Source organism: Coregonus lavaretus (assembly GCF_964263955.1).
Source record: "Coregonus lavaretus genome assembly, contig: HAP1_SCAFFOLD_1424, whole genome shotgun sequence".
NCBI classification, from domain to species: domain Eukaryota; kingdom Metazoa; phylum Chordata; class Actinopteri; order Salmoniformes; family Salmonidae; genus Coregonus; species Coregonus lavaretus.
Window position 1 is genome coordinate 75187 of NW_028156789.1, and position 20138 is coordinate 95324.

General features: G+C 46.8%; 1 protein-coding gene across 1 annotated transcript in view; it reads left to right on the forward strand.

The window, feature by feature from the left end:
• Positions 1–2730: 2730 nt before the first annotated feature.
• The window catches only part of lrrc28 (leucine rich repeat containing 28), a gene marked incomplete at its 3' end in the record, with an annotated part of 44398 nt that continues 26990 nt past the window's right edge, over positions 2731–20138 (forward strand). Inside the window, 7 exon segments of the mRNA XM_084194349.1 lie at positions 2731–2820; positions 6461–6616; positions 6920–7013; positions 8249–8289; positions 9445–9482; positions 10846–10983; positions 18608–18814. Of these exon segments, the coding sequence (XP_084050475.1) occupies positions 6543–6616; positions 6920–7013; positions 8249–8289; positions 9445–9482; positions 10846–10983; positions 18608–18814 (592 nt within the window). The 5' untranslated portion in view covers positions 2731–2820; positions 6461–6542.

Consider the following 20138-nt stretch of genomic DNA (forward strand, 5'->3'; position numbering starts at 1 on the left):
ACACACCTCCAGGATGTGAAGGGGCTATTTTACCAAGAAGGAGAGTGATGGAGTGCTGCATCAGATGGCCCCGTATAGCTCAGTTGGTAGAGCATGGCGCTTGCAATGCCAGGGTTGTGGGTTCGATTCCCACGGGGGGCCAGTATGAAACAAATTAATAAATGTATGCACTTACTAACTGTAAGTCGCTCTGGATAAGAGCGTCTGCTAAATGACTTAAATATAAAATGTAAATGACCTGGCCTCCACAATCACCCAACCTCAACCCAATTGAGATGGTTTGGGATGAGGTGGACCGCAGAGTGAAGGAAAAGCAGCCAACAAATGCTCAGCATACAGTGGGGAGAACAAGTATTTGATACACTGCCGATTTTGCAGGTTTTCCTACTTACAAAGCATGTAGAGGTCTGTAATTTTTTATCATAGGTACACTTCAACTGTGAGAGACATAATCTAAAACAAAAATCCAGAAAATCACATTGTATGATTTTTAAGTAATTAATTTGCATTTTATTGCTTGACATAAGTATTTGATACATCAGAAAAGCAGAATTTAATATTTGGTACAGAAACCTTTGTTTGCAATTACAGAGATCATACGTTTCCTGTAGGTCTTGACCAGGTTTGCACACACTGCAGCAGGGATTTTGGCCCACTATTCCATACAAACCTTCTCCAGATCCTTCAGGTTTCGGGGCTGTCGCTGGGCAATACGGACTTTCAGCTCCCTCCAAAGATTTTCTATTGGGTTCAGGTCTGGAGACTGGCTAGGCCACTCCAGGACCTTGAGATGCTTCTTACGGAGCCACTCCTTAGTTGCCCTGGCTGTGTGTTTCGGGTCGTTGTCATGCTGGAAGACCCAGCCACGACCCATCTTCAATGCTCTTACTGAGGGAAGGAGGTTGTTGACCAAGATCTCGTGATACATGGCCCCATCCATCCTCCCCTCAATACGGTGCAGTCGTCCTGTCCCCTTTGCAGAAAAGCATCCGCAAAGAATGATGTTTCCACTTCCATGCTTCACGGTTGGGATGGTGTTCTTGGGGTTGTACTCATCCTTCTTCTTCCTCCAAACACGGCGAGTGGAGTTTAGACCAAAAAGCTCTATTTTTGTCTCATCAGACCACATGACCTTCTTCCATGACCTTCTTCCATTCCTCCTCTGGATCATCCAGATGGTCATTGGCAAACTTCAGACGGGCCTGGACATGCGCTGGCTTGAGCAGGGGGACCTTGCGTGCGCTGCAGGATTTTAATCCATGACGGCGTAGTGTGTTACTAATGGTTTTCTTTGAGACTGTGGTCCCAGCTCTCTTCAGGTCATTGACCAGGTCCTGCCGTGTAGTTCTGGGCTGATCCCTCACCTTCCTCATGATCATTGATGCCCCACGAGGTGAGATCTTGCATGGAGCCCCAGACCGAGGGTGATTGACCGTCATCTTGAACTTCTTCCATTTTCTAATAATTGTGCCAACAGTTGTTGCCTTCTCACCAAGCTGCTTGCCTATTGTCCTGTAGCCCATCCCAGCCTTGTGCAGGTCTACAATTGTATCCCTGATGTCCTTACACAGCTCTCTGGTCTTGGCCATTGTGGAGAGGTTGGAGTCTGTTTGATTGAGTGTGTGGACAGGTGTCTTTTATACAGGTAACGAGTTCAAACAGGTGCAGTTAATACAGGTAATGAGTGGAGAACAGGAGGGCTTCTTAAAGAAAAACTAACAGGTCTGTGAGAGCTGGAATTCTTACTGGTTGGTAGGTGATCAAATACTTATGTCATGCAATAAAATGCAAATTAATTACTTAAAAATCATACAATATGATTTTCTGGACTTTTGTTTTAGATTCCGTCTCTCACAGTTGAAGTGTACCTATGATAAAAATTACAGACCTCTACATGCTTTGTAAGTAGGAAAACCTGCAAAATCGGCAGTGTATCAAATACTTGTTCTCCCCACTGTATATGGGAACTCCTTCAAGAATATTGGAAAAGCATTCCTAATGAAGCTGGTTGAGAGAATGCCAAGAGTGTGCAAAGCTGTCATCAAGGCAAAGGGTGGCTATTTGAAGAATCTCAAATATAAATATATATTTTGATTTGTTTAACACTCTTTTGGTTACTACATGATTCCATATGTGTTATTTCATAGTTTTGATGTCTTCACTATTATTCTACAATGTAGAAAATAGTTTAAAAAAGTAAAGAAAAACCCTGGAATGAGTAGGTGTCCCCAAACTTTTGACTGGTACTGTGTATTCATGTGATGAGTGACAAATAAAGGACTATCTATGGGCTAAAAAACCTAAATAGAAAACCGTTAGATGTCCAAGTCATAAACGGCTCTCTAAGGTCTGCAATGACTAACATGACAAGAGGAACTGATGATGCTCGACCCAATTTACAAATTGCACCTTTCAAGAGTACGTTTAACGCCGGACTGAGTTCCATTAAAAATATACAGGAGGGCGCTCTTCCTCCAGAACCAACTGGACTGTGCTTTTGAGACAGTGTCTGTACCTGATATGCTTAATTCAGTATGCCACTGTATACATGTTCTGAAACGGTACAGACACGGTCTCAAAGATACGGTCCAGTTGGTTCTGGAGGAAGAGCGCCCTCCGTGTCGCTATGATGCCTCAAAAACTACAACCACAACCGGCCAACAAGTCACACTTTTTAGACGCATCCGGCTCCAGTCAATGACGTCGCGGTTTACTTTTATACGTCTGTTGATCAAATGACAGCTCAAAACGTTTGGAAAATACATCAATATGTGCCAGCAGCGACGTGATGAGGCCTTACATTTATTCTGCAAGGATAAGGTAAAGGAAGTAGCTAAGCTAACAGTTTGACCTGAATAATCAGTTCACTTGGAGATGTGCTCTCAAAGAAGCTAGGTACTGTTTTGAAACCTTTGATAATGATGTTGGTTTTAATTGGCCATAACGTTACATGGCTAGCTAGCTAGCTACTTACAGAAGTTAACAGTTTGTTTTGCACATTGCCAAGGAAGACCCAAGTGCTCGCAACTAACGTTAGCTTGCTCTGCATGGCATATAGCGACGTGTTTACCTTACTGTTATGCTAACGTTAGCTTGCTCTGCATGGCATATAGCGACGTGTTTACCTTACTGTTATGCTAACGTTAGCTTGCTCTGCATGGCATATAGCGACGTGTTTACCTTACTGTTATGCTAACGTTAGCTTGCTCTGCATGGCATATAGCGACGTGTTTACCTTACTGTTATGCTAACGTTAGCTTGCTCTGCATGGCATATAGCGACGTGTTTACCTTACTGTTATGCTAACGTTAGCTTGCTCTGCATGGCATATAGCGACGTGTTTACCTTACTGTTATGCTAACGTTAGCTTGCTCTGCATGGCATATAGCGACGTGTTTACCTTACTGTTATGCTAACGTTAGCTTGCTCTGCATGGCATATAGCGACGTGTTTACCTTACTGTTATGCTAACGTTAGCTTGCTCTGCATGGCATATAGCGACGTGTTTACCTTACTGTTATGCTAACGTTAGCTTGCTCTGCATGGCATATAGCGACGTGTTTACCTTACTGTTATGCTAACGTTAGCTTGCTCTGCATGGCATATAGCGACGTGTTTACCTTACTGTTATGCTAACGTTAGCTTGCTCTGCATGGCATATAGCGACGTGTTTACCTTACTGTTATGCTAACGTTAGCTTGCTCTGCATGGCATATAGCGACGTGTTTACCTTACTGTTATGCTAACGTTAGCTTGCTCTGCATGGCATATAGCGACGTGTTTACCTTACTGTTATGCTAACGTTAGCTTGCTCTGCATGGCATATAGCGACGTGTTTACCTTACTGTTATGCTAACGTTAGCTTGCTCTGCATGGCATATAGCGACGTGTTTACCTTACTGTTATGCTAACGTTAGCTTGCTCTGCATGGCATATAGCGACGTGTTTACCTTACTGTTATGCTAACGTTAGCTTGCTCTGCATGGCATATAGCGACGTGTTTACCTTACTGTTATGCTAACGTTAGCTTGCTCTGCATGGCATATAGCGACGTGTTTACCTTACTGTTATGCTAACGTTAGCTTGCTCTGCATGGCATATAGCGACGTGTTTACCTTACTGTTATGCTAACGTTAGCTTGCTCTGCATGGCATATAGCGACGTGTTTACCTTACTGTTATGCTAACGTTAGCTTGCTCTGCATGGCATATAGCGACGTGTTTACCTTACTGTTATGCTAACGTTAGCTTGCTCTGCATGGCATATAGCGACGTGTTTACCTTACTGTTATGCTAACGTTAGCTTGCTCTGCATGGCATATAGCGACGTGTTTACCTTACTGTTATGCTAACGTTAGCTTGCTCTGCATGGCATATAGCGACGTGTTTACCTTACTGTTATGCTAACGTTAGCTTGCTCTGCATGGCATATAGCGACGTGTTTACCTTACTGTTATGCTAACGTTAGCTTGCTCTGCATGGCATATAGCGACGTGTTTACCTTACTGTTATGCTAACGTTAGCTTGCTCTGCATGGCATATAGCGACGTGTTTACCTTACTGTTATGCTAACGTTAGCTTGCTCTGCATGGCATATAGCGACGTGTTTACCTTACTGTTATGCTAACGTTAGCTTGCTCTGCATGGCATATAGCGACGTGTTTACCTTACTGTTATGCTAACGTTAGCTTGCTCTGCATGGCATATAGCGACGTGTTTACCTTACTGTTATGCTAACGTTAGCTTGCTCTGCATGGCATATAGCGACGTGTTAACCTTACTGTTATGCTAACGTTAGCTTGCTCTGCATGGCATATAGCGACGTGTTTACCTTACTGTTATGCTAACGTTAGCTTGCTCTGCATGGCATATAGCGACGTGTTTACCTTACTGTTATGCTAACGTTAGCTTGCTCTGCATGGCATATAGCGACGTGTTTACCTTACTGTTATGCTAACGTTAGCTTGCTCTGCATGGCATATAGCGACGTGTTTACCTTACTGTTATGCTAACGTTAGCTTGCTCTGCATGGCATATAGCGACGTGTTTACCTTACTGTTATGCTAACGTTAGCTTGCTCTGCATGGCATATAGCGACGTGTTTACCTTACTGTTATGCTAACGTTAGCTTGCTCTGCATGGCATATAGCGACGTGTTTACCTTACTGTTATGCTAACGTTAGCTTGCTCTGCATGGCATATAGCGACGTGTTTACCTTACTGTTATGCTAACGTTAGCTTGCTCTGCATGGCATATAGCGACGTGTTTACCTTACTGTTATGCTAACGTTAGCTTGCTCTGCATGGCATATAGCGACGTGTTTACCTTACTGTTATGCTAACGTTAGCTTGCTCTGCATGGCATATAGCGACGTGTTTACCTTACTGTTATGCTATCGTTAGCTTGCTCTGCATGGCATATAGCGACGTGTTTACCTTACTGTTATGCTAACGTTAGCTTGCTCTGCATGGCATATAGCGACGTGTTTACCTTACTGTTATGCTAACGTTAGCTTGCTCTGCATGGCATATAGCGACGTGTTTACCTTACTGTTATGCTAACGTTAGCTTGCTCTGCATGGCATATAGCGACGTGTTTACCTTACTGTTATGCTAACGTTAGCTTGCTCTGCATGGCATATAGCGACGTGTTTACCTTACTGTTATGCTAACGTTAGCTTGCTCTGCATGGCATATAGCGACGTGTTTACCTTACTGTTATGCTAACGTTAGCTTGCTCTGCATGGCATATAGCGACGTGTTTACCTTACTGTTATGCTAACGTTAGCTTGCTCTGCATGGCATATAGCGACGTGTTTACCTTACTGTTATGCTAACGTTAGCTTGCTCTGCATGGCATATAGCGACGTGTTTACCTTACTGTTATGCTAACGTTAGCTTGCTCTGCATGGCATATAGCGACGTGTTTACCTTACTGTTATGCTAACGTTAGCTTGCTCTGCATGGCATATAGCGACGTGTTTACCTTACTGTTATGCTAACGTTAGCTTGCTCTGCATGGCATATAGCGACGTGTTTACCTTACTGTTATGCTAACGTTAGCTTGCTCTGCATGGCATATAGCGACGTGTTAACCTTACTGTTATGCTAACGTTAGCTTGCTCTGCATGGCATATAGCAACGTGTTTACCTTACTGTTATGCTAACGTTAGCTTGCTCTGCATGGCATATAGCAACGTGTTAACGTTACTGTTATGCTATCGTAAGCCAAAGATACTGCTGGTAGAACTAGCTAATAGCTAGCTAGATAGTCATCATCTTTCCTACGGTATGTATTTGACATCCATCCAAGCTGTATGTCTGATATATGAATACAACATTGTGTTTTACTGTATCTAACTATTGTACATGTAGGTGTTCTACTTTGCCATTGCATCATGGTCCCAGTCTGATTATGGGAACATCTCTGTTTTGTTTTGCTGTTAATTCTCTTCTCTAAGGTGTCGGCCGTGGTTTAGATAGAAGACACAGAGAGAGAGGTGCAGGAAGTGAACCCTCCTATAGCGGTGCTTCTTTGTTGCCATGGCGTCTGAGCTGCAGGATGCGATCTGGATGGCTAAACAGGAGCGTCACAAGAACCTGTTCCTCAACTACAGGTGTGTGGTTTATTAACACATGTTCCTATCCATTAAAGGAAAGGTCAGTTATATTATAGCCTGGAGTGCTAGCCTTAATTCAACCTGTTCCTCAACTACAGGTGTGTGGTTTATTAACACATGTTCCTATCCATTAAAGGAAAGGTCAGTTATATTATAGCCTGGAGTGCTAGCCTTAATTCAACCTGTTCCTCAACTACAGGTGTGTGGTTTATTAACACATGTTCCTATCCATTAAAGGAAAGGTCAGTTATATTATAGCCTGGAGTGCTAGCCTTAATTCAACCTGTTCCTCAACTACAGGAACCTGAACCACTTCCCTGTAGAGCTGCTGAAGGATGAAGGTCTACAGTTCCTACAGAGGCTCTACATGAAGAGGAACTCTCTCACCACGCTGGTACTGACCGGTCCAGCCTGTTACACGCTGGTACTGACCGGTGGGGTCTCTGGTCCAGCCTGTTACACGCTGGTACTGACCGGTGGGGTCTCTGGTCCAGCCTGTTACACGCTGGTACTGACCGGTCCAGCCTGTTACACGCTGGTACTGACCGGTCCAGCCTGTTACACGCTGGTACTGACCGGTCCAGCCTGTTACACGCTGGTGCTGACCGGTCCAGCCTGTTACACGCTGGTGCTGACCGGTCCAGCCTGTTACACGCTGGTGCTGACCGGTCCTTGCCTGTTACACGCTGGTACTGACCGGTCCAGCCTGTTACACGCTGGTACTGACCGGTCCAGCCTGTTACACGCTGGTACTGACCGGTCCAGCCTGTTACACGCTGGTACTGACCGGTCCAGCCTGTTACACGCTGGTACTGACCGGCGGGGTCTCTGGTCCAGCCTGTTACACGCTGGTACTGACCGGTCCAGCCTGTTACACGCTGGTACTGACCGGTCCAGCCTGTTACACGCTGGTACTGACCGGTCCAGCCTGTTACACGCTGGTACTGACCGGTCCAGCCTGTTACACGCTGGGACTGACCGGTCCAGCCTGTTACACGCTGGGACTGACCGGTGGGGTCTCTGGTCCAGGCTGTTACACGCTGGTACTGACCGGTGGGGTCTCTAGTCCAGGCTGTTACACGCTGGTACTGACCGGCGGGGTCTCTGGTCCAGCCTGTTACACGCTGGTACTGACCGGTGGGGTCTCTGGTCCAGCCTGTTACACGCTGGTACTGACCGGTGGGGTCTCTGGTCCAGCCTGTTACACGCTGGTACTGACCGGTCCAGCCTGTTACACGCTGGTACTGACCGGTGGGGTCTCTGGTCCAGGCTGTTACACGCTGGTACTGACCGGTCCAGCCTGTTACACGCTGGTACTGACCGGTGGGGTCTCTGGTCCAGGCTGTTACACGTTGCTTGCTGACACTGAGCCTTTCAAGACGCACGTAACACCTTGGATCAGAGCTAGGTGTCTGTCCGGCGTAGTTTAGATCCAGTATTTATGTGTGGTAGCTCTCATTCTGTAGCCTGGCTCTGAGCTCTTAGGGATGTAGTCCGGTTTCTATCAACGGCAGGTCATTCATATCGGTGGCATGACAATGAACGAACACAGAGATGAGTTTGCTGATTTTACAGATTAGTTGCATTGTGGTCTGTGTTCTAAAAACATGCTTTCTCTCCTTTCTGCAGCCGGATAATCTTGCACAGAAGCTCCCCAACTTAATAGAGCTGTAAGTATAGAAGCTCCCCAACTCAATAGAGCTGTAAGTATAGAAGCTCACCAACTCAATAGAGCTGTAAGTATAGAAGCTCACCAACTCAATAGAGCTGTAAGTATAGAAGCTCCCCAACTTAATAGAGCTGTAAGTATAGAAGCTCCCCAACTCAATAGAGCTGTAAGTATAGAAGCTCCCCAACTTAATAGAGCTGTAAGTATAGAAGCTCCCCAACTCAATAGAGCTGTAAGTATAGAAGCTCACCAACTCAATAGAGCTGTAAGTATAGAAGCTCACCAACTCAATAGAGCTGTAAGTATAGAAGCTCCCCAACTCAATAGAGCTGTAAGTATAGAAGCTCCCCAACTCAATAGAGCTGTAAGTATAGAAGCTCCCCAACTCAATAGAGCTGTAAGTATAGAAGCTCCCCAACTTAATAGAGCTGTAAGTATAGAAGCTCCCCAACTCAATAGAGCTGTAAGTATAGAAGCTCCCCAACTCAATAGAGCTGTAAGTATAGAAGCTCCCCAACTCAATAGAGCTGTAAGTATAGAAGCTCCCCAACTCAATAGAGCTGTAAGTATAGAAGCTCCCCAACTCAATAGAGCTGTAAGTATAGAAGCTCCCCAACTCAATAGAGCTGTAAGTATAGAAGCTCCCCAACTCAATAGAGCTGTAAGTATAGAAGCTCCCCAACTCAATAGAGCTGTAAGTATAGAAGCTCCCCATCTCAATAGAGCTGTAAGTATAGAAGCTCCCCAACTCAATAGAGCTGTAAGTATAGAAGCTCCCCAACTCAATAGAGCTGTAAGTATAGAAGCTCCCCAACTCAATAGAGCTGTAAGTATAGAAGCTCCCCAACTCAATAGAGCTGTAAGTATAGAAGCTCCCCAACTCAATAGAGCTGTAAGTATAGAAAGGTATTAGAAAAGCATATTTTCTTGCTGTAGGAAATACATCGGGCAGGAATGCATAGGAACTGTGGGACCAGCTGTTTTTATTCATCCACTAGATGGCGCTAGTTTTTATTCATCCACTAGATGGCGCTACAGTTACAGATGCATTGTATTTGGGGAAAGTAATCAAATCAATGGTGTTGTATTCTTTCACATGTTGGTGTTTTTTACTTGTTTTCAGTCTTTAAAAGTGTCGTTGCTCTTTGTCTTCAAGGTATCTGCATTCCAACAATATAACCAGCGTTCCCCAAGGTGATTTCTCATTGATATTCAGTCATTTACAGGAGGCCAATACTATTATACTGAGTTACTTCCATGGCCAATACTATTATACTGAGTTACTTCCATGGCCAATACTATTATACTGAGTTACTTCCATGGCCAATACTATTATACTGAGTTACTTCCATGGCCAATACTATTATACTGAGTTACTTCCATGGCCAATACTATTATACTGAGTTACTTCCATGGCCAATACTATTATACTGAGTTACTTCCATGGCCAATACTATTATACTGAGTTACTTCCATGGCCAATACTATTATACTGAGTTACTTCCATGGCCAATACTATTATACTGAGTTACTTCCATGGCCAATACTATTATACTGAGTTACTTCCATGGCCAATACTATTATACTGAGTTACTTCCATGGCCAATACTATTATACTGAGTTACTTCCATGGCCAATACTATTATACTGAGTTACTTCCATGGCCAATACTATTATACTGAGTTACTTCCATGGCCAATACTATTATACTGAGTTACTTCCATGGCCAATACTATTATACTGAGTTACTTCCATGGCCAATACTATTATACTGAGTTACTTCCATGGCCAATACTATTATACTGAGTTACTTCCATGGCCAATACTATTATACTGAGTTACTTCCATGGCCAATACTATTATACTGAGTTACTTCCATGGCCAATACTATTATACTGAGTTACTTCCATGGCCAATACTATTATACTGAGTTACTTCCATGTAACACCGTGTCAGTACTACATAGAGCCATGACTACATGGAACTCTATTCCACATCAAGGAACTGATGCAAGCAGTAGAATAGGATTTTTATATAAATCCACCTTATGGAACAGTGGGGACTGTGAAGCAACACAAACATAGCCACAGACACATGCATACACACACACAATAACAGATGCACCATACACACACGTACACATGGATTTAGTGATGTAGATATGTGGTAGTAGAGTAGATGCCTGAGGGCACACACTTAATGTGTTGTGAAATGTGTTGTGAATGTATTGTAATGTTTTTAAAATTGTATAAACTGCCTTAATTTTGCTGGACCCCAGGAAGAGTAGCTGCTGCCTTGGCAGGAACTAATGGGGATCCATAATAAATCCAAATACAGGGATCCCAATCACAGTGTTGTCATTTGAAAGTTTACACAGTAAACAAGCAGTTGTATTGAATCCAAATATCGTGAGTGTATAATGTTTTCTGAGTAGCTGATAACCGGTTAACATTGAGGAGGTTCTAACTTAAAGGTGATGTTTACACTGCCTCAGCTATCGGTAACCTGTCCTCAGCTATCGGTAACCTGTCCTCAGCTATCGGTAACCTGTCCTCAGCTATAGGTAACCTGACCCGGCTGCAGTCTTTAGACCTGAGTGACAACGCTCTGCAAGTCATCTGTCCAGAGATCGGCAGGCTGAGGTCCCTACGACACCTGAGACTGGCCAACAACCAGCTGAAATACCTGCCTCCAGGTAAGACTGGCCAACAACCAGCTGAAATACCTGCCTCCAGGTAAGACTGGCCAACAACCAGCTGAAATACCTGCCTCCATGTAAGACTGGCCAACAACCAGCTGAAATACCTGCCTCCAGGTAAGACTGGCCAACAACCAGCTGAAATACCTGCCTCCAGGTAAGACTGGCCAACAACCAGCTGAAATACCTGCCTCCAGGTAAGACTGGCCAACAACCAGCTGAAATACCTGCCTCCAGGTAAGACTGGCCAACAACCAGCTGAAATACCTGCCTCCAGGTAAGACTGGCCAACAACCAGCTGAAATACCTGCCTCCAGGTAAGACTGGCCAACAACCAGCTGAAATACCTACCTCCAGGTAAGACTGGCCAACAACCAGCTGAAATACCTGCCTCCAGGTAAGACTGGCCAACAACCAGCTGAAATACCTGCCTCCAGGTAAGACTGGCCAACAACCAGCTGAAATACCTGCCTCCAGGTAAGACTGGCCAACAACCAGCTGAAATACCTGCCTCCAGGTAAGACTGGCCAACAACCAGCTGAAATACCTGCCTCCAGGTAAGACTGGCCAACAACCAGCTGAAATACCTGCCTCCAGGTAAGACTGGCCAACAACCAGCTGAAATACCTGCCTCCAGGTAAGACTGGCCAACAACCAGCTGAAATACCTGCCTCCAGGTAAGACTGGCCAACAACCAACTTAAATACCTGCCTCCAGGTAAGACTGGCCAACAACCAGCTGAAATACCTGCCTCCAGGTAAGACTGGCCAACAACCAGCTGAAATACCTACCTCCAGGTAAGACTGGCCAACAACCAGCTGAAATACCTGCCTCCAGGTAAGACTGGCCAACAACCAGCTGAAATACCTGCCTCCAGGTAAGACTGGCCAACAACCAGCTGAAATACCTGCCTCCAGGTAAGACTGGCCAACAACCAGCTGAAATACCTGTCTCCAGGTAAGACTGGCCAACAACCAACTGAAATACCTGCCTCCAGGTAAGACTGGCCAACAACCAGCTGAAATACCTGCCTCCAGGTAAGACTGGCCAACAACCAGCTGAAATACCTGCCTCCAGGTAAGACTGGCCAACAACCAGCTGAAATACCTACCTCCAGGTAAGACTGGCCAACAACCAGCTGAAATACCTGCCTCCAGGTAAGACTGGCCAACAACCAGCTGGAATACCTGCCTCCAGGTAAGACTGGCCAACAACCAGCTGAAATACCTGCCTCCAGGTAAGACTGGCCAACAACCAGCTGAAATACCTGCCTCCAGGTAAGACTGGCCAACAACCAGCTGAAATACCTGCCTCCAGGTAAGACTGGCCAACAACCAGCTGAAATACCTGCCTCCAGGTAAGACTGGCCAACAACCAGCTGAAATACCTGCCTCCAGGTAAGACTGGCCAACAACCAGCTGAAATACCTGCCTCCAGGTAAGACTGGCCAACAACCAGCTGAAATACCTGCCTCCAGGTAAGACTGGCCAACAACCAGCTGAAATACCTGCCTCCAGGTAAGACTGGCCAACAACCAGCTGAAATACCTGCCTCCAGGTAAGACTGGCCAACAACCAGCTGAAATACCTGCCTCCAGGTAAGACTGGCCAACAACCAGCTGAAATACCTGCCTCCAGGTAAGACTGGCCAACAACCAACTTAAATACCTGCCTCCAGGTAAGACTGGCCAACAACCAGCTGAAATACCTGCCTCCAGGTAAGACTGGCCAACAACCAGCTGAAATACCTACCTCCAGGTAAGACTGGCCAACAACCAGCTGAAATACCTGCCTCCAGGTAAGACTGGCCAACAACCAGCTGAAATACCTGCCTCCAGGTAAGACTGGCCAACAACCAGCTGAAATACCTGCCTCCAGGTAAGACTGGCCAACAACCAGCTGAAATACCTGCCTCCAGGTAAGACTGGCCAACAACCAGCTGAAATACCTACCTCCAGGTAAGACTGGCCAACAACCAGCTGAAATACCTGCCTCCAGGTAAGACTGGCCAACAACCAGCTGAAATACCTGCCTCCAGGTAAGACTGGCCAACAACCAGCTGAAATACCTGCCTCCAGGTAAGACTGGCCAACAACCAGCTGAAATACCTGCCTCCAGGTAAGACTGGCCAACAACCAGCTGAAATACCTACCTCCAGGTAAGACTGGACAACAACCAACTGTTCAGCAGTCTTATGGCTTGGGGGTAGAAGCTGTTAAGGAGCCTTTTGGACCTAGACTTGGTGCTCCGGTACCGCTTGCCGGGCGGTAGCAGAGAGAACAGTCTATGACTCGGGTGGTTGGAGTCTTTGACCATTTTTAATATGGCGCCATACTGGAGCAAGTTAGGGTTTAAGAAGCATCTGACAAATAAAATGTGATTTGATTTAACGTTGGACCAGAGCTGGCTGGCTGCAAACTGGTGTGCAGAGCGGCACCAACATTAAATTACAAACACTTCTTACCTTTTTGAATTTAATAAATCCAATGTGAAACATAACTATAGTATCCTTAACTAGCATTAACCCATTCTCTCATTAAACATCTCTCTCCCTAATTTCTGAATCACACTTGTAACGTCAGGAGGCTACAGTAGCCTATGTTTCGGAGGGGCAGGTAGCTGGCACACACTGGGAAAGGATTCCACTGGCAGGTAGCTGACACACACTGGGAAAGGATTCCACTGGCAGGTAGCTGGCACACACTGGTAAAGGATTCCACTGGCAGGTAGACACTGGTAAAGGATTCCACTGGCAGGTAGCTGACACACACTGGTAAAGGATTCCACTGGCAGGTAGCTGGCACACACTGGGAAAGGATTCCACTGGCAGGTAGCTGGCACACACTGGGAAAGGATTCCACTGGCAGGTAGCTGGCACACACTGGGAAAGGATTCCACTGGCAGGTAGTTGGCACACACTGGTAAAGGATTCCACTGGCAGGTAGCTGACACACACTGGTAAAGGATTCCACTGGCAGGTAGCTGACACACACTGGTAAAGGATTCCACTGGCAGGTAGCTGACACACACTGGTAAAGGATTCCACTGGCAGGTAGCTGACACACACTGGTAAAGGATTCCACTGGCAGGTAGCTGACACACACTGGTAAAGGATTCCACTGGCAGGTAGACACTGGTAAAGGATTCCACTGGCAGGTAGACACTGGTAAAGGATTCCACTGGCAGGTAGACACTGGTAAAGGATTCCACTGGCAGGTAGCTGACACACACTGGTAAAGGATTCCACTGGCAGGTAGCTGGCACACACTGGGAAAGGATTCCACTGGCAGGTAGCTGACACACACTGGTAAAGGATTCCACTGGCAGGTAGCTGGCACACACTGGTAAAGGATTCCACTGGCAGGTAGCTGACACACACTGGTAAAGGATTCCACTGGCAGGTAGACACTGGTAAAGGATTCCACTGGCAGGTAGACACTGGTAAAGGATTCCACTGGCAGGTAGACACTGGTAAAGGATTCCACTGGCAGGTAGCTGACACACACTGGTAAAGGATTCCACTGGCAGGTAGCTGGCACACACTGGGAAAGGATTCCACTGGCAGGTAGCTGGCACACACTGGTAAAGGATTCCACTGGCAGGTAGCTGACACACACTGGTAAAGGATTCCACTGGCAGGTAGCTGACACACACTGGTAAAGGATTCCACTGGCAGGTAGCTGACACACACTGGTAAAGGATTCCACTGGCAGGTAGCTGACACACACTGGTAAAGGATTCCACTGGCAGGTAGACACTGGTAAAGGATTCCACTGGCAGGTAGACACTGGTAAAGGATTCCACTGGCAGGTAGCTGACACACACTGGTAAAGGATTCCACTGGCAGGTAGCTGACACACACTGGTAAAGGATTCCACTGGCAGGTAGCTGACACACACTGGTAAAGGATTCCACTGGCAGGTAGACACTGGTAAAGGATTCCACTGGCAGGTAGACACTGGTAAAGGATTCCACTGGCAGGTAGACACTGGTAAAGGATTCCACTGGCAGGTAGACACTGGTAAAGGATTCCACTGGCAGGTAGCTGACACACACTGGTAAAGGATTCCACTGGCAGGTAGCTGACACACACTGGTAAAGGATTCCACTGGCAGGTAGCTGACACACACTGGTAAAGGATTCCACTGGCAGGTAGCTGACACACACTGGTAAAGGATTCCACTGGCAGGTAGCTGACACACACTGGTAAAGGATTCCACTGGCAGGTAGCTGACACACACTGGTAAAGGATTCCACTGGCAGGTAGCTGGCACACACTGGTAAAGGATTCCACTGGCAGGTAGCTGACACACACTGGTAAAGGATTCCACTGGCAGGTAGCTGACACACACTGGTAAAGGATTCCACTGGCAGGTAGCTGACACACACTGGTAAAGGATTCCACTGGCAGGCACACACTGGTAAAGGATTCCACTGGCAGGTAGACACTGGTAAAGGATTCCACTGGCAGGTAGCTGGCACACACTGGGAAAGGATTCCACTGGCAGGTAGCTGACACACACTGGTAAAGGATTCCACTGGCAGGTAGCTGACACACACTGGTAAAGGATTCCACTGGCAGGTAGACACTGGTAAAGGATTCCACTGGCAGGTAGACACTGGTAAAGGATTCCACTGGCAGGTAGCTGGCACACACTGGTAAAGGATTCCACTGGCAGGTAGACACTGGTAAAGGATTCCACTGGCAGGTAGCTGACACACACTGGTAAAGGATTCCACTGGCAGGTAGCTGACACACACTGGTAAAGGATTCCACTGGCAGGTAGCTGACACACACTGGTAAAGGATTCCACTGGCAGGTAGCTGACACACACTGGTAAAGGATTCCACTGGCAGGTAGCTGACACACACTGGTAAAGGATTCCACTGGCAGGTAGCTGACACACACTGGTAAAGGATTCCACTGGCAGGTAGCTGACACACACTGGTAAAGGATTCCACTGGCAGGTAGACACTGGTAAAGGATTCCACTGGCAGGCACACACTGGTAAAGGATTCCACTGGCAGGTAGACACTGGTAAAGGATTCCACTGGCAGGTAGCTGGCACACACTGGGAAAGGATTCCACTGGCAGGTAGCTGACACACACTGGTAAAGGATTCCACTGGCAGGTAGACACTGGTAAAGGATTCCACTGGCAGGTAGCTGGCACACACTGGGAAAGGATTCCACTGGCAGGTAGCTGACACACACTGGGAAAGGATTCCACTGGCAGGTAGCTGACACACACTGGTAAAGGATTCCACTGGCAGGTAGACACTGGTAAAGGATTCCACTGGCAGGCACACACTGGTAAAGGATTCCACTGGCAGGTAGCTGGCACACACTGGGAAAGGATTCCACTGGCAGGTAGCTGGCACACACTGGTAAAGGATTCCACTGGCAGGTAGCTGACACACACTGGGAAAGGATTCCACTGGCAGGTAGCTGGCACACACTGGTAAAGGATTCCACTGGCAGGTAGCTGACACACACTGGTAAAGGATTCCACTGGCAGGTAGCTGACACACACTGGTAAAGGATTCCACTGGCAGGTAGACACTGGTAAAGGATTCCACTGGCAGGTAGCTGGCACACACTGGGAAAGGATTCCACTGGCAGGTAGACACTGGTAAAGGATTCCACTGGCAGGTAGACACTGGTAAAGGATTCCACTGGCAGGTAGCTGACACACACTGGTAAAGGATTCCACTGGCAGGTAGCTGACACACACTGGTAAAGGATTCCACTGGCAGGTAGCTGGCACACACTGGTAAAGGATTCCACTGGCAGGTAGACACTGGTAAAGGATTCCACTGGCAGGTAGACACTGGTAAAGGATTCCACTGGCAGGTAGCTGACACACACTGGTAAAGGATTCCACTGGCAGGTAGCTGACACACACTGGTAAAGGATTCCACTGGCAGGTAGCTGACACACACTGGTAAAGGATTCCACTGGCAGGTAGACACTGGTAAAGGATTCCACTGGCAGGTAGACACTGGTAATGGATTCCACTGGCAGGTAGACACTGGTAAAGGATTCCACTGGCAGGTAGACACTGGTAAAGGATTCCACTGGCAGGTAGCTGACACACACTGGTAAAGGATTCCACTGGCAGGTAGCTGACACACACTGGTAAAGGATTCCACTGGCAGGTAGCTGACACACACTGGTAAAGGATTCCACTGGCAGGTAGCTGACACACACTGGTAAAGGATTCCACTGGCAGGTAGCTGACACACACTGGTAAAGGATTCCAGCTGGCAGGTAGACACTGGTAAAGGATTCCAGCTGTCAGGTAGACACTGGAAGAAGGTTTCCAGCTGGCAGGTAGACACTGGAAGAAGGTTTCCAGCTGGCAGGTAGGCACTGGAAGAAGGTTTCCAGCTGGCAGGTAGACACTGGAAGAAGGTTTCCAGCTGGCAGGTAGACACTGGAAGAAGGTTTCCAGCTGGCAGGTAGACACTGGAAGAAGGATTCCACTGGCAGGTAGACACTGGTAAAGGATTCCAGCTGGCAGGTAGACACTGGAAGAAGGTTTCCAGCTGGCAGGTAGACACTGGAAGAACGTTTCCAGCTGGCAGGTAGACACTGGAAGAAGGTTTCCAGCTGGCAGGTAGACACTGGAAGAAGGTTTCCAGCTGGCAGGTAGACACTGGAAGAAGGTTTCCAGCTGGCAGGTAGACACTGGAAGAAGGTTTCCAGCTGGCAGGTAGACACTGGAAGAAGGTTTCCAGCTGGCAGGTAGACACTGGAAGAAGGTTCTGGGTGACAGAGTGAGAGCTTTGCATAGGCGCTTTGTTGTGCAGAGACAGAGGGAGGGGGGAGATGGGAGATACTGCCAGCAGGATAACACCATATTTTCAATTGGCAATAAATAGTAATAAATGAAATATGCTATCATGTGTATATATCAGCACATTAATTTTACAATTTTATGATCACTTATCTGAGAAGGTACTAACAGTAATACATGTGTTTATCTGAGAAGGTACTAACAGTAATACATGTGTTTATCTGAGAAGGTACTAACAGTAATACATGTGTTTATCTGAGAAGGTACTAACAGTAATACATGTGTTTATCTGAGAAGGTACTAACAGTAATACATGTGTTTATCTGAGAAGGTACTAACAGTAATACATGTGTTTATCTGAGAAGGTACTAACAGTAATACATGTGTTTATCTGAGGGTCGCCTCGACACCTTTTTTTTTTTGTTGCAACTTTGAAATTGGCCACTAGTGGGAATTAACACACAGTGGGAACTAACACAGAACTGTCAATAACTTTATAATAAAACATCTGATTGGCTTAGAATAAAAAACTGTTATGATATAACAACCAGATGAATTAGTTGAAACATTCAACAGCAGAATTTTCTTCTTTTTTATCCAAAGACTGAGGTGGGCTTAATGGGGTACGCATACCCTATAAGTCATTGACTGACTCTCTCTCTCTCTCTCTCTCTCTCTTGCTCTCTCCATCTCTCTCTCTCTCCATCTCCCTCCATCTCCCTCTGTCTCTCTGTGTCTCTCTCTCTCTCTGTCTCTCTCTCTCTCTCTCTCTCTGTCTCTGTCTCTGTCTCTGTCTCTGTCTCTCTTTCTCTCTCTCTCTCAGAGATTGGAGCCCTCTGTGACCTAGAGACCCTGGATGTCAGTAGAAATGTGTTGGTGTGTCTTCCAGAGCGGCTGCACCAGTGTCTGTCTCTCCAGTGTCTCACTGCTGACAGGAACAACCTGACCAGCTTCCCCAGACAGCTCTGCCAGCTCCGCAGCCTCAACGAGCTCAGTATGGCTGCTAACCAACTCACCTCTCTACCCCTAGGTTAGTATGGGGTCAGGGGTTAAAGCTCCGCAGCCTCAACGAGCTCAGTATGGCTGCTAACCAACTCACCTCTCTACCCCTAGGTTAGTATACACACACACACCTTGCTGCCCCTAGGGTCGTGTCTGTCCCTGTTTCCAGCAGCCGATCCAGAGCCCCTAGGGTCATGTCTGTCCCTGTTTCCAGCAGCCGATCCAGTGCCCCTAGGGTCATCTCTGTCCCTGTTTCCAGCAGCCGATCCAGTGCCCCTAGGGTCATGTCTGTCCCTGTTCCCAGCAGCCGATCCAGTGCCCCTAGGGTCATGTCTGTCCCTGTTTCCAGCAGCCGATCCAGTGCCCCTAGGGTCATGTCTGTCCCTGTTTCCAGCAGCCGATCCAGTGCCCCTAGGGTCATGTCTGTCCCTGTTTCCAGCAGCCGATCCAGTGCCCCTAGGGTCATGTCTGTCCCTGTTCCCAGCAGCCGATCCAGAGGGGGATCCCTTTTTAAAGGAGGATGTAGAGCGAACGCCTCTAACTGCTGCTGACACCATGCCAGGACAGACATGTGGATCTCACCTGTCTGAAGGACACAACCACAGGGATAAACTATGGGCCCTGCTCTAAAGTAGTGCACTATATAGGGAGTAGGGTGCCATTCTCTGGTCTAAAGTAGTGCACTATATAGGGAATAGGGTACCATTCTCTGGTCTAAAGTAGTACACTATATAGGGAATAGGGTGCCATTCTCTGGTCTAAAGTAGTGCACTATATAGGGAATAGGGTGCCATTCTCTGGTCTAAAGTAGTGCACTATATAGGGAATAGGGTGCCATTCTCTGGTCTAAAGTAGTGCACTATATAGGGAATAGGGTGCCATTCTCTGGTCTAAAGTAGTGCACTATATAGGGAATAAGGTACCATTCTCTGGTCTAAAGTAGTGCACTATATAGGGAATAGGGTACCATTCTCTGGTCTAAAGTAGTGCACTATATAGGGAATAGGGTGCCATTCTCTGGTCTAAAGTAGTGCACTATATAGGGAATAGGGTGCCATTCTCTGGTCTAAAGTAGTGCACTATATAGGGAATAGGGTGCCATTCTCTGGTCTAAAGTAGTGCACTATATAGGGAATAGGGTACCATTCTCTGGTCTAAAGTAGTGCACTATATAGGGAATAGGGTGCCATTCTCTGGTCTAAAGTAGTGCACTATATAGGGAATAGGGTGCCATTCTCTGGTCTAAAGTAGTGCACTATATAGGGAATAGGGTGCCATTCTCTGGTCTAAAGTAGTGCACTATATAGGGAATAGGGTGCCATTCTCTGGTCTAAAGTAGTGCACTATATAGG